The following is a 22,758-nucleotide window of genomic DNA, read 5'->3' as shown; positions in this document are numbered from 1 at the left end:
CTTCTCCCTAATCACCCCACTTCAGTATTCCTTTAAATCGGACAGACAAACACAATAAACCATAAAACACACTTCAAATCTGCAAGAGAATATTAATATTAAATAATGAGATTACCATAGTTAAGTAAACAAGGATGCAATGAAACATGTACTTTGTGTTATTCATTCATTATTAGAGTTACCCGTGTTTAATAACTCACAAATTCCAACAATGAATTATTCAGACAAGCAATGCTAAACATAAATAACTACTCAGATAAGAGATATATTGCACAGATCTAGCCTGGTAACATGTATCTAATACTTATTCGATTTCAATACATGCACACACCTCTCAGGGAAAAGGCGTATTCTTTGGACACAACTATTTAGGGAAAACATGTACAACCTGCACATTTGTGAATGGTACATGTTCTAATACAGTCCTGGGCAGGTAGTAGTTATTGAACAGTTTGTAAGCTAGCAGGCAAAGTTGTGTCTTGCTAAACATCTAGCCTTCAGAGAAAATCTAAGCAGGAATACATGCTTCTGGGTGAACTATGTTCAATGCAGTCATCTGGTACATGCATGCCACTTACATTCTCATACTTCAAGACCACTGTAGCTAAAGACATGACCTCTTTCCTTTGGCTACAGAACACATTTGAACATTCACTCTACCTACCGCACTGCGTGTGAGGGTATTTAAGGATGATTGGTTCTCTTTTTTGCCCTCACAGTGCATCTCCAACTCAGCAACAAGCTCCCTCCCCAAGCACTTTCTGACCACCATGAAGGATTACCCAGAGCTTGATACAGTTGTCTTCCCTGACGAGGACCGTCCTCTCTACTCCCTGCCAACAGGCGAATCCTACACAAGAGTAATTGCAGACAGGGTGTGGGACACAAGCAACTATTCCCACACGGTCCTCTTCCTCGGAACAGGTAGGTCCAGGTGATGGTGCAAAAGTGAGCATGATACATTATGTTTTGGTATTCACCACTTATTATGAGTGGGCTAGCACTGATGGTTATTGCTAAGAAAAATTGGTCAGAAGACCAGAAACAACAATGGTACTTTGTAGATAATGTTATTAACACCATGTCTCTGTGGACTTTATAACCTGTAGGAGAGTGGGTTCTTTCCGAAGGTAGATAGACAGCGTGCTCCAAAGTTTTGGAACATACCAACTGAATGTAGTTTCTATGAACTCAGGTGATTGCTGATACTGAGCCTTGTGAACTATTGTGAGAGACTTGATTGCAACGCTCCTTCATTCTAGAAGCTATAGGGTGGCATAGGAGTGGAGGGAACACGTTTCATCCCCACTTAATATAGTCAGCCAACAAGCTCCACAGATCTGGACAGTCCACAGCTAAAAATAAACTTTCCACGAATCATGATATATGTATGAGACATTGTTCCTATTTATGAATTTTTATCAATTAGAATAGGTGAATGTACTACCTGCAGATGGGTCAAACCTTTTGCAAACAAGAATTAAAAATAACTCTCCTCCAAGAGATCCTCCCAAGATTTATATTAAGCTTCCAATGTGACACGGCCGCAGTGAAAACAGCTGTAACAAGGGACAACAAGCCATCAATCATCCATGTTCAAACTATTCCTGCATGTGAACACGAAAAAAAACATTACTCGAACAGAGGACAGATCAACAGAATAATAAACTTGTCCAGTGAAGATTCGTAAAGTAAAATCTTGGGGACCTGTTCTGATAAGCTGATGCCCATATGCAATCCATTCTGATGATAGTTGAAGGGAACCTTGGGCACACAAGTACTGACTCAAGGAGAGAATGAGTTGATCAGTTTTTTGGAGAGTTAAGCCAATGTCTAAATGAAGTCAAATCAAAGTTGAGTAAAGATCAAATTAGCCAAGTTCTATGCACTTAAAATCCACTGTTCCCAAGGATTCTATGGTTTTTCCATCCCTTGTTGTTGAGGTCTGATATCCCCATAGGGTGCATGTGTCATAATCTTGGGATCTAAGGGGTTGCTGCTGAAACCTTTAGTGCCCCTGGCAGGGTCGGACTGACCGTAGTGGGCACCGGGCGTTTCCCCAGTGGGCCGGAGGAGTGGGGCCGGTTTTGGGCCAGCATTCGCCATTTTTGTTACAGGGGGGCAGTTTTGCAGCAGTGCTGCAAAATTGGCCTCTTGTAACAAATGAGCAGCAGCAGTGTTCCTGCTATGACGCCCCCCAAACCCCTCCCCCGGGGGCTGGTTGGATGTAATTGCCAGGGCTGGTTTGCGATCCCAGTCTGGCCCTGGCCCCTGGTTTACTGGAACGCTAGACTTGTCTCTTGTTTTGTGCCTTGATACCAAAACTTAGAGTTGTATCTTCAAAACATCTGCTCCAGGTCACAATAATCCAATGAAGTTTTGATTTCTGGGAAACTGGCTGGCCATCTCCCTCTTAAATATGATATCCCGTGGATTTTGGGAATACGTATTTCGTCCCATGGGGTCAATTATCCTGGATTGAATGGCAGTCCCTCTGGAAGATGGCAGAGGTGTGGACTGGCTCTAATCCCAAACAAGTTTGTAATCTCAGCCACAGTTTGCCAAAGGTCCCCAAGTGGATGTCACTCTCTGTGCCCAAGAATTAGGGATCTGGAGTACAAGTGCAAGCCTGTTGCTGGATTTCTACACAGTCTGGTAGTGACAATTGGTTTGGATGAGAGGCAATATAACAACAAGAGTAATCAAATATACAGTGATATATCAACAAAGAACATTTCGCATATGATACCAATATACATACTTGCTGATTTATGCTCTACCTTGAGCTACATCATTGTGTTTTAGATTTTGCGTCAAGTTGTCCTCTGACTCACTTGCCAGAAGACACGCTGTGTGTTTACATTATCTTGCCCTGAAGAAGCCCATGTTTGGGCGAAACGTTTTGGCTGGCTGTTTTTTATATGAAGTGCAACAAGAAAATGAAAGACCAGAAAACACTCATATGCAAAATGTTCTTTGTTGATATATCACTGTATATTTGATTACTCTTGTTGTTATATTGCCTCTCATCCAACCCAATTGTCAAGTGTATATTTGCGGTCTACAAGCAGCAGATCGTTTGAGGTGGGCAATATCGCATATTGCTAGTGACTGGTTCTGGTGGTGCAGTCTTCTGTGACCCGGCTGCTTTCGATTCCTTTTTGTACAGACTGGTAGTGTCAGGGAGATCATAGTTTAGCTCTGGGTTACTTTCCAGGAATCTTGGTGCAAGACTGTTGGGACCCATGCTGGGGCATGACAGATGGAGATGATGGGGTGCTGAAGATATCGTAACGGTTCTGATGTTTATAAAGAATTACTTAGAAGTGCAAGGGTACAGGTATTGTCCCATGCTGAACGTCCCTTCTGGGGAAAGGCCCGTGTGTTGTTGTGGCTGTAGGTATCCACTGTTTCTGTTAAATGCTCCGCAAGTCTTTACGGTGTTCTGTGCAGCTATTGCAGTCTCCCTAGGGTTTCTTGGTGGTTCTTCTAAGCCACTATTTGCAACCAGCAGGCAGGCTGAAAACAACAGCATGGTATCAGAACTTCAAGCTTGACCCCAGCTTTGAGAGGACTGGCAGACCACAGTTTTGGTGTAAGACGTGTCAGCAGTCTATGAAGGTCCAGCCAAGGCAGCTTTTTAAATGTTGGAGTGCTGCTCACCTTGGCAGCACTTTCAAGCAAGTCTGAATCAGGGTTGAAAAATTTGGCGCATTCCAACAGACTAGCCAATTCTTGTCAGGGGTTTGCGTGCCTTTGGCAGTCCACAGGTGCATGCCACTCATCTTGAGTAGAAGGGGTGTTCTCTTGCCATATACTCTGGAATGTTATGAGGGAAATCCTTTGGCCTCCATTTCAAGGAAGCTCTGCAGAAGGGAAGCTTTGTGGGTTCCTCCCAAGGCTGAAAAGAGAAAGAATGGCAATACAACCAAGTTCTTTATGGTCCAGGGAGTCTTTAAAAAAGATGATACACCAAAGAGGGCTCTATAGTGTATACATCTCCATTTGTCTTAAGGTGGTAGCAATCTATGAGTTCATTCCTAAAAGCTCAAGAGTCATGGCTGCCACAGCTCCTAAGTGCTTTTGCCATACTGGGCTGAAAAAGATCTGTAATGTGTTCACAAGAAGCCTCGAGCACAGCCAAAAACAGTGGCCGTGTTTCTTTTAGTTTCTCTCCTTGTTCTGTTATGAAAAGACAAGTTATCACTTTGGCCCTGGGAATGTTCTCTGATTAATCCTGGACTATTAATCCATCTTTTTATCATATCCTTTAGGTTTCATTCATTTTAGGTTTCATTCATTTTAACTATAAGAGGAAGTGGACCGACTTGAAACCTAGTGGGTGCTTAAATCAAATAATTCACATTATCACGGAAGTGTCATGGGCAGGCCGCAAACAGGTTAAATCGGCCAAATATAAGGATTGTGAAAATAAAATAGTTTTTTGTTAAGTCCAGTGGTCTCCAATGATTTAGTCTCTGGCACTTCATATTTGAGGGTCTTCAAAGGGGAAAGAAGGTTCTAACGGTTAGGGCGCTCGACCTCAGACCTGGGGGAACTGGGTTCGTGTCTCGGGAATGACGCTAAACATCCTGTGATTCTGGGCAAATCACTTAATCTCCCTGTGCCTAACAAAGAATGAATGTGTGTCCTCATGTAACGTAACTGGTGCTATGTAAAGCTCTCTGATACCTGATTGGATTCGAGTCAAGTTCGCGCTATATAAAACTCTGCAAAAAAAAAAAGTGGATCGCTTGAGGTTATTAGCAAAGCGGTTTGAAGTATGCAGATCATTGCCTCATTTCACATTGACGTTGAAAGTTCAAAGAAAATTAAAAAAATATATATTAATCAGGCAGGGAATCCTCCCAGATGCAAGGCTACTTCGTGCGACCACACTTTTGAATTATCTCGGAGAGTCAAACTCAAGAAGAAAAAGAAAAAACAAACTGAGCACTCTAGGACATCGACACGTTTTAGTTCAACACAGCAACAGATACAATTGGGTCTAAATTTACTCAGTGCCTAATTTGTAAAATATTAAGTGCCAGGGCTCTGACCAGGAGGCCACTGCAGCTTGCACCACCCATCGCCCCTGTCATTGCTGCCAAAACAACTACTAACCATCTCACTCGCATGTAAATGCGACAGTTCAGATTATTCGAGGTCCCCAAAGCTAAAGGAATGGCTGGGGAGGCAGGTATTAGCAGTTTTATTGTATATTGAATTCCTAAACTACCCTTGCTCTGTTCATCTCTAAATTTAGATGAGCAGCGCCACACCATGTGGTGGACTTTTCTAAGTATGGTGTTGACAGTCATGTGCCGGTGCCAAACACCGGAAAGCACCGGCTCAAATTAAGCACTGGATTAACTACGTGATACATAACCGCAAAATGACAGTATGAAATTTCCTATGTAAAATATGTTTTGTTACAAAAGCTTAACATGATTTTAACATGAATTGGCTTTGATTAGCGCCAAACACCTGCCATAGGTGCTGGAAATAGTGGTTCGGTGGAGGGTGGCCCCGGCACCCCCCCCCCCCGACATTACAATGCTGGAGATAAAAAGGTGAATGGACAGTAGACTCCTTTAAATTTTGTTTTAATCCTGATACATTTGCTGTACATTCAAAAACAGGTTAAATGTCAGGCTCTGTCTTGTTACAAACAGTGGCGGCTGCTGCCGATAAAAAGCAGTATGGCAGCGCGGGGAGGAAAAATAATTTGAAAAAGTACTTACCTGCCGCTGCTGAGGTCCAACTTCTTGCACGAGTGGGTAGATGGTTTCTTCTCCTGGCAGTCCCTGAGCCACACTTCACAGGCTCCCAGACACCCTACCCAATCCAGACTCTGCTCTCATGCTATTACCCAGCATGAGAGATGTGACAGGATTGGTCTGAGTAGGCAGGTTTGACTCTCGCTCGCTCAGGGACAGGGAGCCTGTGCCTCTTCTCCACCCAGCTGTGCAACATAGCTGGGTTGGAGAAATGTAAGTGCACATGTCTGGCCATTTTAAGGCAGCCGGCCCAACCTACATGCGCACTTACAGTGCCCAACTCTCCTCCTCCTTGCTGTTGTCCATAGAGGGTGGCCCCGCCCTAGACTAGAGCCACTCGGGAGACTCAGCTAAGTCAGTGGAAAATAAAATGATAAATTTTTTATTATCTTTTTTATCATCTGCTGGCTCTGAGCATTGGGGCGATGCTCTCTCCGCCATAACCGAGGAGCCTCCGCTAGTTACAAATTACTGCTTATTCTTTCAAAAGGAATCTTCAGCGTTTACTTTTCTTTCTTTGACTGCAAAGTGAGATGATTTTTTTTAAGTGAACTATACAAACATCTTGTTGTGGTACAGGACGTGTAAAAAGAAAGCCTGTAGATGATCAGCTTTTTCTAACACACAACAACATTTAGATATCTGTAAATAATCTGTATACATATTTCAAAATATATATTCAGTTAGGAAAGCACAAATGAAGTACCTTTTTCTTGTAATTCTCAAGTGTGATGGAAACAAACATTTTAATAGGATCAAAACAAATCAATAGACTTTACTTGGTGATGTGCAAATGATAAATATTCACTGAAACCCAGTTATCATACATTACTGCTTGTGCACTATATATATTTTTATCAGTTAATGTACAAGTCTGTGCAAATATAATGCCATTTGAATGGAAAGTGAGCTGTCTGTAAATGATAGGGCACTACCATAGCATGTTTTAGTAATATTTGCAGGAGTTTGCTCTAAAATGAGCGTGACTCATTTGCTTCACTTTTTATCTGTTTGATGCTTGGATTTTTCACAATCCCTATGACTTCAGTGATATAACATCGATGGCAGCACCCCCAACCTGAACATTGTTCCCGTACCATGAATGTAAAGGGTTCCTAATGGAGAGGGAACCGTAAAAACACTGCTAGGATTTCACCAACAGCCAGCTATACCAGCGTAGCACGACCTGGCTTTGAATGAAACCAGACATAGACAATGGGCAAAATATCTCATGATCTCCCACCTACAGCAAGTGTAACTTCTAATAAATTTCACATTTCACGTTGCTTATCGTTTGGCGGTTGTCACTGCTGCCATGGGCCAATGCAAATACAATCGCACCAAAGTCCATGGTGTAAGTGTGATGCCTAGCATAGGTTTTATACTGGAAGAGTTCAATTTCAGTACAAAATACTGGGCTTAGCAATAGTTTGAAACTTTTCCCAGATGGAGTGTGGGGTGTATAGTACAGTACGCATGTAATATTGGAAAAGTTAGGAGAAATTAAAAGCATTTTACAATTTTAACCCTTACCTCAAAGGTGTGTAATTTTTGTTTCAACGCCATGCCTACCATTTTTAGTACTTAGGGCCTTGCAAAAAAAACATGGGTGTTAACATGCGAATGCCTAGGTAGCACCAACGCCACGCCCCCTTGACCCAAAGTAATGATAAGAAGCCCGAGTGATACTTTGTGTTACTTAAGGCCTACTTTCCAGTTGAAAATACATTTTGTGCTGAAAAGTAAATCCCAAATCACCAACTTTCACAGGGGTACGTCACTTTTGTGATGCAATACCAGAGCAGATTGTTAGTAAATCTGCCCCGGCCTCCACTCGAACCCGACATCAAAAAGAAGAACTATGCTTATTTCTCCCTACTTTACCAACATTACCAATATCTTCACTGCCAGTCCAGTGCAAATATTTACTTTTTAGAAGGTACAAACAGCACAGCCCCAGTGGTAAGTTCAGGTAATCTGGCCTCTGGTATGCAACAGCAATAGCTTGACCTTTAAACATTAGCTGAGGTGTGCTATGCCTGTACTGTCACATTATATCCTGGGTGCCAAAAGCTCAATGCCCATAATATCATAGCTGTCATGTCCTCATGTCACTTGGGACACCTTCAGATAGTCTTGGCTTTCCAGACAGTACCAATTTGCTTTTCACTCAGCAGATATATCAAGACTTACTCTGCTGCTAAGTCATATCTTTGGATGCAAAACGGCGCAAAGTCTTTATAAAGTATTTACTTTTCAGGGCAAAACATTTTTACTCTGGAAAGTTGGCCTTAAAGTAGTAAAAGTACGGCTTTTTGCTACTTTGTTTCAGTGGTGCACTCCATGGGTAGTACTTGGGCATTCAGGTTTTAATACCCATGGTTTTTTTACTCTAAGCCAGGTCTACCAAGATTGCCAGACCTGGCATTGCATTAAAAAAAAAACCTTCTTGAAGCAGGTACAAAGTCAGAGAAATGTACAGCACACATCCAATGTGAGCAGTGGTTAATTTGTAAACAAATAAATGCCAGGGCTCTTGTCAAGAGGCAGCTTGCACCAGCCCATTTCTCCTATTAGCATCGCCTAAAACAGAACCATGAAAGTGGGGAAAGGATGGGGCGTAATGACCAGAGCTGCCAACTTCGGAGCTTGGAAACAAGATCGACTCCTGGTATTGGCTCAATATCCAGTGATTCTGGGCAAATCATTTAATCTCCCCATGCCTACCATAAATAAATGTGCCCTTAATTGGTGTCCATGAAAAGCGCTGGTGCTGACTAAGTGCCGGTGCTGAGCACTGGAAACCACCAGCTCAAATTAAGCATTGAATGTGTGAAATATAAATGTGTCTATGCATAGTATTTTGAATGGGAAGGGTATACTTCCATTAGAAAACCTATGTAAGGAAGCACACACATTAGCACTATGGTGCAATGGTGTGGGGATGCCAGGTAGCCAATTTTGCACCTGTATGGGGTTAAGAGACCAGCAGTACAATAATTAGTAGATATGGATCTGAGATGCTTTCTCCCCGTGTCATAAATCAGTGCAGCAACTTTGTTTGCTGCACTGTGTTGCACAATTTTTAAATAATCAATCTACTCCTACGCTTTGTAAACCCATACCTATGTTATGTTATATTAAGTACACTTAATAAAGCGCATGATCAGCACATGTTCCCAGGCTGCAAAACCAAGGGCCTCATTCGCGAGGTTCCTAGCGGCACTTTTGCGTCGCGGAGCATCACTATTTAGATGCTCCGGTGCCGCAGCATACGTAAAGCCACTCTGCGCGGCTTTTCATGGCCTTGTAAATATGAGCCCCTTTCATGCAGAACATTGTGTGAAAGGGGAGTTTCATGGGTGTTGCTGTGGGTTTTTCCCAGGCAGCACCCATGGAATGTGAAGCATTCCCAGATTTCTGAGGAATCCTAAACCTGGAACTGGGCCAGATGCTAACGCCACCCCAGGGTTGGTGTTAAAGAGGTGCAACGAGGAGAAATATCCTTATTTCTCCTCGTTGTTTCCTCTTTCTTCGTGTGTTGCATTCTTCAGCACACATAGAAATAGGAAAATACCTCTTGTGACTGTTTTTGTGCAGGAAGGTGTCACTTACTGCACAAAAATAATGACAGCCCGTTGTGCACCAGTGCAGGGGAAAAGGACAGGGCATTCCTGTTCTTTTCTTTTGACACAGGGCAGCGCAGCAAGATGCCTTGCGGTTCGGCCCTGTGCCAAAATCTCATAAATGAGGCCCCTAGTATGAAACGTACTACAAAATCAACGACCAGGATTGGCTGAAGGTGTCTAAGAGCATAAGGACCCCTGTGGAGCCTTCAATATTACGGCCTCTCGCTGAACGAGAATGACTGGTATCCGATACTTGCCTCCTGCTTTGTGAATTTTGACTCCGGGCTAGCACTGCTCCTGACTTCCATCTTTTATTACTCCTGCTGTTTCAGATAAAGGAAAGATACACAAAGTGCTGCAGAGCGGTTCCCAGACTGTCATCCTGGCTGAGCTCAGTCCCTTCAAAGAAGAATCGCCAGTGTCCACCTTGGGCCTGGATTCCACCACGGTGAGTCTGTCCTCCACAATTACCTTGCACCATTCTCTCTCTCCCTTGCCAGCCTCTCAGTACAATATTCTGTGGTCAAAAGAAACAGACTTTTTCAGGTTCCAAACTCACCAAACAGGATTCTGATGAGATCACTGGAAATTACATCATGTGACCGTATGCGCGATAATGACATCAGAGGAAATGACAACACTGGAGGCAGGTTGTGTGAAAAGAGGGCGTGACAATAATGTGCGACTTGGGCAATGAATCACACACTTAAGTCACTAAATCATATCTTTTCTGACCCTACACAATACAAATTCAGTGTAATGTCAGTGATTAAGTCCACTTGCTAGGTCACATTAATATTTATTTATCAGCGCACGTACAGCGAAGCTTCTTGGCAATGTTGGGTAAAACACCGCACAAGGATAAAACTAGGTCTAATGAACAACAGCAAAATCAGAGGTTACATTGGAAAGTCTTAAGCTTTTTCCAGACAGTGAGGAGGCATGTGCACAGATCAAAAGTCAATTTGTTAATCGTTTTACCTGCTGCAACTGACAAAGTCCAAACAATTAAACTGGCCATTTTTTTAGATCTCTGGACCTCTAGCAGGAACATTAGTGTAGCCAGGGGGCAGCGGGGCAGGGTGGTGGTGGGGGGGCAGGCAGTTCGCCTCCCGGGCGGCATGAGTTTTGAGGGCGGCAGTGTCACCCACTTTTACCTGCAGCTGTTGCGGGCCGACAAATGCAGGAAACGCCAGCACCCCCCGCTCTTACATGTGCCCACAATGGGCGGCACAAGGCCTAGCTATGCCACTGAACAGGAATAGGAATTTGTCGGAGGAACATAGGGGCAGATTTATGAGCCCCTTGCGCCACTTTTGCGTCACTTTCCCCATGTTAAAAGTGACGCAAAAGTGGCGCAAGGGGCTCATAAATCTGCCCCTATAGTTCTTTGGGTGTATGTAGTTGCTGCTGAGCATGGATTTCAACATACAAAGGTCCTTGTTTAGAGTTTGGTGGACAGGGTACTCACCCATCAGGATGTTGGAGTACCCTATTATTCAAACTAATGCTTCACCCACTCAATTTAGAATCAGGAAAACCACCATATTTCCGTCAGCTGAGCCTCTGCTGATGGAAACCTTTGGCCAAAAGCCCGGAAGACATTCTGAGGTAATTTTTTACTATTTGGAACCACCAAGTAATGTATGGCTCATACGAACAGAAAAACAAATAAATTACACACACTGTGAGAAGATGCATTTGCTACATGGGTGGTTGAACATGGCAAACGGCACAGCAAAACCTCAGTGTCTTCAGAAGAGCAACCTTGGTGGAAGCTCCTTTGAAGGTGCACAGATCTCTGCCTGCCTGGTGGTGAATTGTGCGTATGGCAAGCTGTAGTCCACCAGGGCAACGGATGACATCTGTTTACTGCTGTGGTTTAATCGAGTACAGTCAAGCGTACACTAAATAAGGCTTGAAGTGGGCTTCAGAATGTAGTTTTAATACACACCTTCTCCCAAAAGCCATAGCATTATTCCTGTTAATCAGTGCTTTGCCACAAGCGGAGTATGCTAAGCCTTACATCGGTAGCGTTGGCCAGAGTGCAACACCACAGACCCTCGCATTTACCTTAACTACTGACTTGCCTTAAAATCACCCTCAGACATACACATGAATTCCTCTTCCATGTTCACAATACTCTTTCGCACCAATTGTACTCTCAATCTATGGTGCTTTGCATCTCGTGTTTTCTCACTCTCAGACATTCACCCCATAAGCCGAAATCTACCAATTTCAGCACGGCATGGGAAATACTCTACGTTTTTCCTATCTCTCTCTCTCAAAATCTGTCTCTGTGAATATAAGGAAATTCCTTGAAGTTAATGCAAACAGCCACAAGCGCCCGTGATGCGAACAGGTAAATTAGATATTTCTAGTAGCAATGTATCATGTTCCCCCCTTTTGGCTTTGCAACCATTTGATTTCATGGGGGCCGATTCACAGAACTAATCTGAGACAAAATCCTAAACTTACTACTTTTGGTATTCACAGAAGACATTTAGTAGAAGTAAAGTTAGGATGTTGTCTTAAATTAGGAATTTGTCTTAAGTTAGGATTTTGTCTTAAGACCAAAACTTAAGACAAACTTAAGTTTAACCTAAGAAAAACTCCTAACTTAAGACAAAATCCTAACTTAAGACAAAATCCTACAAAACTGCTCATGCCCTTGCAGCTTCTATGGCACAGGCTGCAATCTGGAGAAGTTATCCAAACCTGTGAATGTCACCCAGATGTTTGACTGAAGGAAGTATGTATTCCTTTAATTTTTAACATGGCAGGAATCATGACGTTTCTCATCCTTATTCATACACCATGGAAAAAATAATGCTCAGTTAGATGATTTCCATGCCCAAGCTCCCCCCACCTTGCCTCAGTTGCTAAATTACTTAATGCTGTTGATATGGTCAGAAGCACTGTAGGGTGAGCAGACTTTATCTAAAAAATCACTCATAGCCAGATCTTTTCAATTTTTGGAAAAGTTGCCTGAGTCTCGCACAACTAATCTCTGTCTCTTTCAGGGGCATCTTTATGCGAGTACCGAAACAGAGGCCACCCGGCTTCCCCTGGCCAACTGTACACAGTACGGCAATGCCTGCTGGGAGTGTGTCTTGGCCCGCGACCCCTACTGTGGATGGGACCCGTCTGGAAAACAGTGCACCTTACTCTCCAAACCAGTGAACGACACCACCAAGTGAGTCCTGGATGCAATAAAAACGCCTCACACACTCGCTGCTTCTGAGCAAATGCACACACCACCTTCCCCACCCCTTTTTCCTCCGACATGTACAACCTCTTCTTACCTGTGGTATCTTCTTCCCAACAGCATCATGCTTCAGAGTCTGGATGCAAAGAACGTAACAGCATGCGAAGATGTGTTAGGTAGGTAACGCGTCCATTCAGTCACCCGGGTGCAAGAGATGGTGTTGAATATCTGTGGAGCCTTTTAGTCATCAATTGCAAATTACATAGCATTTTAAAATCTTCACTTTACAGTTTGCTTTTTTATGTTTATACACTTTATTCATCTGCTAATATTATTTAATTTTCAGACCCCCTATATAGGCAACGTGCCCCCCGCCCCCCAGAGGAAGTTGGTCTACAGGTCACAATAGTCGTTGGTTTAGACTAGTTCTGTTTCCCTCTATTTCATGAAAAGGGGTTTGTTTACTCCTGCTCTTGAGTGATGTAAATTTCAGAGCATTTCCAGGTTTGCAGTGTGTGAATGCTCACAAAATGATGTGCTTGAGAGCATTTGCAAAGTTCCAAGGCTAAGTAATCCCAAAATGTTCACGAATCCACGGCGTGGGGGTTAATCTGGCACCAATATATGCTGTGGTGGCATACAATTACACCAGATATTGACACTGGTTTGTCCAGTCCAACCCCAGGTAAAGGCCACTGACAGGGAAGGAGACTGTAGGGTTTTAGTTTTAGGTGTGTGAGGTGGTAAGCAAGCCCTTTCCTATGCTGTATCCTGGTATTTTTTTTTTGTTTTTGCATCTTTTATATAGCGCGAACTCGACCCGAAGGTATTGGAGCGCTTTACATGAGCACCGTATTTACATTACATATTCAGGCACGGGAGATTAAGTGATTTGCCCAGAATCACTGGATGTGGACGTGACCTCGAGGCTCGAACCCTGGTTTCCTGCACCAAAGTCGGCAGTTTAAGCCGACGGACCACATTCTCTCCCCTAGTTATTAGTTATATTAGGTATATTATTATGGTGTTGCCCCTGTGCCTTTCTGCGTCTCAGATGATCACGTGACCCATTTATAATTCAGCTTTCGGATGTAGGCAGAGCATGTGACCGCGTCAGCTGATTTCACCACACAAAATGCTCGGGCTGCAGAGCTTGCGAGGTGTCTCATGCCGACGGAAATGGTGTTTGGGCCATGTTCAAGTCTATTTTTCTCACAGACTAGAAAATCACTGTTTGGGCAGAATTAATCTGCTATATTGTCCTGCCATCTACTGGTGAGTCGGAAAACTGCCATTTGTTTTCTGAACGAGCAAAATTAATCTGCTATATTTTCCTGCCATCTACTGGTGAGTCGGAAAACTGCCGTTTGTTTTCTGAACGAGCACTTCACAGTGCCCCACACCTTCGTTAATTCTTTAGTTCCGTTTTTTTCTGCTTTATCGGTAGTAGATAATATGTGCGGATTATATTCTCTGCAAGAGACAACTGGATATCAAGTCGTTCAGGACTCTTTTTTTCAAGAATTTACATCAGCAATGTTATATAGCGATAAACGTTATTTGATAATGTACAACATCTGGATACTGAGGAGCTTTTGAGGTATCAAAATATTAGAAATTGACTTAGGCTGCTTTTCTCTTGGGGATATAAAGTCTACGTTTTTGCCTACCTCAGGATCTCCTTAAATCCCAGGGCTCCGCTTGTCACAGACACCTGAGGGCTTATTTACAAGCCCCTTACGCCACTTTTGCGTCATTTTTAACATGGGAAAATTGACGTACGGGTGGTGTAAGGGGCTTGTAAATAACCCCCCTGGAATATAATGGTACCCAAGCAGGGCTGGCTTTAGGGCAGTGCGACCGGCGCGGCCGCACTGGGTGCTGAACTGTGGAGGGGGCACTGCCACCTCAATGGGGGCGCTGTGTTTAGCAATATCTTATGATTAGAGAGATGAGAGGCAGTTTTGCAGGTGGAAATGAGTGAATCCTAGGAGGCATTACTGGGGTGTGGGGGCGCCAAAAGTGATTGCCGCACCGGGCGCCACCAGCGATAAAGCCGGCCCTGTACCAAATACAGGGGTGTAACCACCCTTGGCTCCTCCGCTATGGCTGAAGAGCATCGCCCCTCTGCCAGCTGCCTCAAAACGCCAGGAAAGGAAAAATAAAACAATAATAAATACGTTTTATTATCGTTTTATTTTTTCTTTCCTGCTGAGTCTTTGGGGGCGGGGCCATGGGGGATGACCGGCGCAGGAGGAGTGGCAGTGCACTGTGATCAGTGCGCATGATGGTTTGACTGGCCGTTTCAGGCCGGCCAAACTGTCATGTGCACTGAGGCTGTCTCTAACCCAGCTGCGGTGCTGGGTTGGAGACAGGTGGCGCAAATCCTCGGTGCTCAGGCCAATCCTGACGCTGCTCTCGTGACATGAGAGCAGTGTCAGATTGGCCACAGTGGGGTCTGAGAGCCTGTGCCTGCAGAAGAGGAGCAGAAGATCGTGACACAGGTCTACTAGAGCTCCACTCTATTGTGTCTGGTTACCATACTACACTTAGGGAATCAGACCTCTAGTAGTGCACCATCTACTCACATAGGTCCTGATGATGTGCCACACGACTCATTAGGAGCAATAAGGGCATGAAACATGTCGAACCATCACATAGCGATAGCCCTATGGGAACATTGCATCCACATAGGGCGTCCACATATTTTTTAACTATGCTGAAACTACCTGAGCCATTAAAATTATTTCTGAACAGGACTGCTCCAGACTTATTTTAATACCCACTATCTGTGCACTACACTTTCCTTGCCCTCTTATCCGCACGCACCCCACGGCTTCTTCAAAAGATCTCCGCCAAAGAGCCCCGTACGCTGGCCCAACGAGGAGCAGAGCCCAATGATGAAGCATGACATCCTTCGGGGTGTGTGAGGGCATCACGAAGAAAGACCTGTCCTTCCCTTGTCCCCTTTAGGAACTGCATACCCGTTTGTAACTAAGGTAACTAGGAGTCTCGTGTGCAGGACCTGTTTAAATAACGGCTCCCGGTCCCCCCCTTCTTTTTGACGTACCTAGCATGGCGGCTCAGCCGAGGGACCCCCCCTTCCCCTACCTAGCCCTACCACCTTGTAGGAACTACAACCCGACGACACATTGTAACACAATCAAGGACTCTCTTTTGATGATGACTTAGTCTCTGAGATACTAGGTACACCATCGCTACTCGACCAAGATGGAGGAATCGCCACCAGTAGCATGGTGCCATAATGACAGAGTACCTACGCGCCAACGTAGCACCCACGGGTCTCATAGTGACCAACTACCCAAGGATCTTCCTCGAAGACAAGCAGTTCAAGGAAGAATAGTCATTAGTATCCTGGAAATGTACAAGGGACCTATTGGTCTTAATTATCAGGACAACCAAACGTTTGGCCGACGAACTCATCACAAAAATCGCGTTAGCCGAAGGAGCTTTGAAGACCACCATCGCCAACGCAGCTTGCAAGGCTGAACTGGCAGAAATCACAAAAGAAATCAATGACAACAAGGATTACCTCATGAGACAAAAGTGACCAAACTGCAAAAAGATATTGCCAGTTTTAGCAAAGAAAAGGTATATCCATACCTTAAGGAAGATTATATACCCTTAAGAGAAGACTACTCGTCTGATGAAAGTTCCAGCAGACGCACCTACTCCTCCAGCAGTAATTCAAGCACTGAGACCCAGGGTACCAACCAACAATGACGCAACATGATGTATGGATATGGACCACCAGCCTATCAGGGACCACCGCCCTTCCACAGACAACAGATGTGGCAATACCCTCAATACCAGCATGGTCCCCAACCTCAATACCAGCATGGTCCCCAACCTCTTTTCGCCCCCTTCCAACCACAACCTTTTTTAGGTAGAGGCTGGGGCAGAGGGCGAGGCACAAAAAGAAGAGGGACACAACAACAACAGAAACAGGTGCAATGGCAGGATCAAACCCAACAAATGCAAATGGAATTGAGGAGCCATCTGGAGAAGAAAAATTAATCGTGAATCTCTCTGAGAGACAACTGACCCCTACAGAAACCACCGTACTCAAACACGGGTTGGGTTTTGTACCCACACCCAGCATAGACAACGTCCGCACCAATTGCGAACTCCTGAGTCTTTTCAGGAAGATATGCCTAAAAGCTTACTTCGGCAACCAACCAGCACCCACACCTGATGAAACGGGACTACGTAAACCTTCCACCTTTACCCCGACCTCTAGTATAGTCCCCCCGGAGCTCCTGACTTTTGCGAAAGCTGTTCTAAAAGAGATAGCAGAAAAATGGACTGACACTGCCTTCATGAACACGTCCAAAATGGAATCTGAGGCTATCAAACTCCTGGCCAACGATCCCACGATCACTATTAAGGAGGCTGACAAAGGGGGAGCAATCGTGATCATGGCTACTACTGATTACAGAAATGAATGCCTATGCCAACTACGGAATGAGCGCTATTACACACCCCTCACTGAAGACCCCACAGCACACCTCTTCACCCATATCAACTCTATCGTCTCTGCAGCCCTCAACCAGGGTTGAATTACAAAACACGAGGCGGATTTTCTAACCAACAACAACCCTAGACTACCCTATTTCTACACTCTGCCCAAAATACACAAAGGAGTAAGCCCCCCCCCCCCCCCCGGCAGACCAATAGTTTCGGGCAATGGGGCGGTTCTGGAACTGCTCTCTAAATTCTGCGACCATTTCTTCCAACCCTTGGTCCGTACCACACCTACCTTCCTTCAGGACACCAGGGATGTCCTAAAACTAATTGAGACTACCAATCAGGATGGCCTACTACCAGACGTTCTACTAACTCTAGACGTAGAGGCCCTCTACACCAACACCCCCCAACAAAACACACTTGAGGTGGTGGAATCCATTCTGCGTAGCGGCACATGGACCTCACCTACCCCCATTAATTTCATCATGGAGTGTGCACAGATTGCACTAACTGAAAACCTTTTCCAATTTGAGAACAGCCTTTTTCACCAAACCCAGGGTACATATATGGGTAGCACCTTTGCCCCAAGCCTGGCATGTCTTTACATGTCAGAGTTTGAGGGCAAGCACGTGTTCACCAACACAAATCCCTTCAGGGATAATGTCCAACTGTGGCGATGCTATATAGACGACATCCTAGTGTTTTGGAAAGGCACTAGAGACAACATCTCTGCCTTCCTCAACAGCCTTAACCCATATTTCAACTTTACAGCCAACAGCTTGGTTTCTGAAATCCCCTTTCTGGACCTCTTGATCACAAGAAAAACAAATAGACTGGTCACTACCACCTATAAAAAACCCACAGACAGTCACTGCCCCTTACTCTATCAGAGCTTCCATCTAAAAGTCCTCAGGGAAAATCTTCCCTATGGGCAGTTTCTGCGTATACACAGAAATTGCAGCAATATGGATGACTTCAAGAAACAGTCGTCTGAACTGAGCACCAATTTAGCACAGAGACAATACCCAGCAAATCAAATAAGAAACGCCCAAAAAAGAGCCCAAAATACCAACAGACATGCTCTCCTTGAAACCCAAACCAAACTGAAGACCGACCTGCTGACTTGTGTCACTACCTACACCCCAGAATCCAATATGATCAAGAAAGTGATCAACAAACACTGGAAAATCCTACAAGTAGGGGAGCAAACATTTAGCAAACCCAGGTTCGCCTTTAAGCGCACAGCAAACATCAAGGACTTGCTCATCAATACAAGACCTAGGAAGCACACTACACCCCCTAACACACTCTGGGATTTACCACCCGTTGCTGGTCACTACCCCTGCGGGCCATGCGTTGTATGTCCATTAACAAAAGCTACCAAAACCATTGCACTGACCGACACATGGATATGGAAACAAAACAAACACACCAATTGTAACACTTGCAATTGTGTTTATTTGATCACATGTCCCTGTCAGGGCCAGTACATTGGCATGACAACACGTCCAGTAAAAACAAGGATTACGGAACATAGGAGTAACATCAGATGTAAAAAAAACAATACCAAGATGTGTACTCGCCATGCAGAACCAAACCATACCCCCAACGACCTTTGCTGGACCATTTTGGAATCCTGCAAAAACATCACAAAAGACGCACTGTTCAGAAAAGAACAACGGTGGGTTTTCAAATTATCATCTTCTATCAGGGGGCTTAATGACGATATCCCCTGGGTAGAACTCAACCGCTAAATCCACAAGATTTAGGGCCCACTCCACCTACGCCCTTTACTGATACTATGCAAACTGCCCACATTGTTGGTAGGTTATTTAATGCCATACACACACACGCGCATTCCCATGACACTACCAACCGTAGTTTCTCGCCCAAACTAGACAAATCCCACACACTGACTCCTGCGCTGAGAACGCCCTCGGATTGTCCCTTCCTCAAAGATCTTGTAAGTGGCCCCCCACTAGCACTCAGGAGTCATATTTATTACAGGCCTGATACAAGCCCCTTAGAACATATAAGTTCTCATGTCCATTAGACACTGTGGCAATACACACCACGCACTCAAACCAATGGCCCAGGAAGATAGCTTGGTACAAATAGGCGACAGTGGCCACCAGTAAACAACTCCAATTCTCTATGAGAACTTTACCATGTGAGATTCCACATCAGGCATACAAGTGCGGGGATATCTGTCCATCGCATTCCACATATACTTAATAAAGTTTTATTCCACCCAACCAACATGGCAGTGTAGGTTAACGTTCTAGCCTTTGGACGCTCGCTCGAGCTCAAATATGTGTATCCCGGAAGTAGCAGTCACGGGGCCCAGAGCAAGAGTAGGATCACAGCTAGTTGCCTTCCACCCAGCCGTGAGTATATGCTGCCGCCACATTGGAGATTTCCGGTAAGACCTGCAACTAATTGTTTTTAAACCGGATTACTCCTTTTCCGTTACAGCATCAGAGCAACAACGTGCTCTGTATTCCCTCTTCAGGCCGTAGACTTCTATACTGGAGGTGAGTAGCCATGAATAGCGACGACTTTCACGTGGGTGCGCCAAGCTGAGGCTGTCACCAAACATCTCTGCCAATAAGTGTGCAACGCATGTGTATGCAGTATACATGTAGTTAATTTTTAAGAATTTCTAAACCCTTCGAACCATCACAAACCTATGAAATGTGTATATTTAACCAAGTGTACTTTTAACCAAGTGTATGCCTCCTATGTACCAGATCCTGTACCCACAAGGATCGCTACTTAGTATACAATTGAGCTCATTGACTTACTATGGCTTGCCTAGCATCACCTCTAGGTCACGAGTGTGGCGAGTATGTGTTGCTAACCGAACGTATATCATTTGCGCATTCGGTTTCCTCAACGATTGCCAATTAACGTGCATATGAGCATTATGACGAACTGGGACTTCCTCAGCTTCCTCAGTATGCCACACGTGTGTGTCCTAGTATGAGTGTGCCACGTTTTTAAGCGTGTGAAACTCGGCGAGCCAGGACTATCTGGTTAGCACACTATCAATTAAACAGTTACCAATGGTTTTGTAACCGAGTGCGTGGGACCGCCTTCATTTGCTCGGTCTGCGGCATGGCATGTACATGAATCCAACGACGAATCGCACGTTGTCTGTAGTGGGTTCCACTGCTCAATTATGCACCAATTAAATACCAAATAACTCACGAGCCTCTAACTGAGCATGCGTCGCTAGGGCTCTATATCCTGACCACCACCGAGTATGCACCCAAACTATATGAGGTACAATCTAAGTGGCCAGCACCGTTCACCACTAGGGGCATTATCACCGTAACCATTGGTGTTTGTGAGCGGCACAATGCGACTATGCCCCCACTATACAAGCACTCGCATGCTATCAAGTACCAGTATCCGTGCATGCTTAGGACCCACCACTATTTAGCCAGGTGTTAGGTCTTATACTCAAAAGAGATACCCCCTGTTGAGTCCGGTTTTAACCTCCATTGTTGTTGTTTGTTTCTCCCCTTGCCTCCACCTACAGGTCTCCAACTGCCCAGTATAGGTCTACTGAGGCTCTACTCTATTGTGTCTGGTTACCGTACTACACTTAGGGAACCAGACCTCTAGTAGTGCGCCATCCACTCACCTGATGAAGTGCCACATGACTCATTAGGAGCAATAAGGGCACGAAACATGGAAACATAAACCGCAAAAGGCGCACCACAATCTCAAATTAGGTCAAAATCAGTCCATATACATCCAATTTTTCTTTTTCAAAATGATCTTCTTTATTTTTCATATGTTAAAATAACATTTAAGAACAGCCAGAGCAGCCGACGCGTTTCGTCCACTTGGGACTTCTTCAGGGCGTTAGAGATAATACATCTGTTTATGTGATTCTTGCTTGAGAATTCAGGAATATCATTTCAGAGTCAATGGTTACGGAAAACCTGAGGATTTCAATCGAGGACCCGAAGGATGCGGAATCGGGCATTCTTAAGATTCGGGACCCCACTATATCATTGGTTTTTACTTAATTGGACGCTTGATTCTTACTAAGAAGGGACGCGCATTTGCTACCCATCGACACCAGACCACTATTCTATTTGATATACTCATTATCCATTGACTCTGAAATGATATTCCTGAATTCTTTAACATATGAAAAATAAAGAAGATCATTTTGAAAAAGAAAAATTGGATGTATATGGACTGATTTTGACCTAATTTGAGATTGTGGTGCGCCTTTTGCTGTTTATGTTCCTATCTTGCCCCAGTGGTTGGGGAGGTATTGTGTTAGCGGGTACCAGTCGAGAGCGCACACAGAGGGTGAATCTGAACTTATCACCTATTAACACAAAGGGTAACTGATAATCCGGTGCTGTCCAAGAGGGTTACCGCTAGCTCCGTTCCTTCTAAGGGCACGAAACATGTTGAATCCATCACACAGCGACAGCCCTCTAGGAACATTGCATCCACGTAGGGCGTCCACATATTTTTTAACTAAGCTGGAACTACCTGAACCATTAAAATTATTTCTGAACAGGACTGCTCCAGACTTATTTTAATACCCACCACCTGTGCACTACACTATCCTTGTCCTCATACCCGCACGCACCCCACAACTTCTTCAAAGGATCTCCGCCAAAGAGCCTCGTTTACGGGAGCCCGTCGGGCATTGCAGCGCTGGCCCGACGTGGAGCAGAGCCCAATGATGAAGCATGACGTCCTTCGGGGTGTGAGAGGGAATCACGAAGAAAGACCTGTCCTTCCCTTGTCCCCTTTAGGAACTGCATACCCGTTTGTAGCTCAGGTAACTAGGAGCCTTGTGTGCAGGACCTGTTTAAATAACGGCTCCAGGTCCCCACTCTTCTTTTTGACGTAGATTTTGAACAATAGCATGAACTGAACTGGTTTCCCAAGGCCCTCTCTAGTCAACCTTAACAGTGCACAGGATTACAGAATATGTGCAGATTTCTATGCGCATAATAAATGCAGCTACTTAAGACACATATAAATTGTAAAAGATTATGAAGATGTCATTCTAAATGCACCTGCATAGAAATAATACTTGTTACGCGGTTAATGGTTTCAACATTCATTTACACATAAACAGTCTAATTTATTAACCTCACAATAGGACACATTTTGTTAATTTCTCCTGTCACATTAATATATATATATATACATATATGTTACATAGACCTTTAATAATCATGTTCTATACACAAATTATTCAAGTGAAGTACTTTAAATAAGTGATAGTCCACTCTCTTTAGTAACATTAATCACACAGAATACATTCGAGTGCTGGCTACTCATGATTATGATGCACTCCTAAGGTATCTCGGCTGGGATCAAGATTACACTTCTCCACACTGTAGTGGATGAAGTTTAAAGTGGGAGAATTATATTTTTGTTTTAAAAGTCTGGGGTCTACCATCTAAATATGAAGTCTTGCCATATATGCAAATTATAAATGTTTCATTAAATGTGGAGAGTCCATCCAGATTCCAATTAAATGTGAACGGACACTAACTGCAGGCATCTTATTTCCTCAGTTGCCTTCCTCTGATAGAGCCACATTTTACTACATAAGCTGAGACGCATATGGGTCAGGATACTGTTCTCCCACAGAACAGTGGGTAGC

At 44.3% G+C, this 22,758-nt stretch overlaps 1 protein-coding gene and 1 long non-coding RNA gene across 2 annotated transcripts in view; one reads left to right on the top strand and one right to left on the bottom strand.

The window, feature by feature from the left end:
* Nucleotides 1-22,758, bottom strand: part of LOC146772914 (uncharacterized) — a 190,148-nt gene that overhangs the window by 41,962 nt on the left and 125,428 nt on the right. The gene's annotated exons all lie outside the window — the stretch shown is intronic.
* Nucleotides 1-22,758, top strand: part of LOC146772915 (semaphorin-7A-like) — a 295,594-nt gene that overhangs the window by 242,872 nt on the left and 29,964 nt on the right. The window contains exons 10-13 of the mRNA XM_085639536.1: nt 720-924; nt 9,742-9,857; nt 12,433-12,605; nt 12,738-12,793. Coding sequence (XP_085495662.1) covers nt 720-924; nt 9,742-9,857; nt 12,433-12,605; nt 12,738-12,793 — 550 coding nt within the window. The remainder of the gene's footprint in view (nt 1-719; nt 925-9,741; nt 9,858-12,432; nt 12,606-12,737; nt 12,794-22,758) is intronic.

This window comes from Triturus cristatus, chromosome 12 (assembly GCF_964204655.1).
Source record: "Triturus cristatus chromosome 12, aTriCri1.1, whole genome shotgun sequence".
Lineage (NCBI taxonomy): Eukaryota > Metazoa > Chordata > Amphibia > Caudata > Salamandridae > Triturus > Triturus cristatus.
The sequence above is the reverse complement of the archived record's forward strand: the minus strand, read 5'-3'. Positions and strand labels throughout refer to the sequence as shown.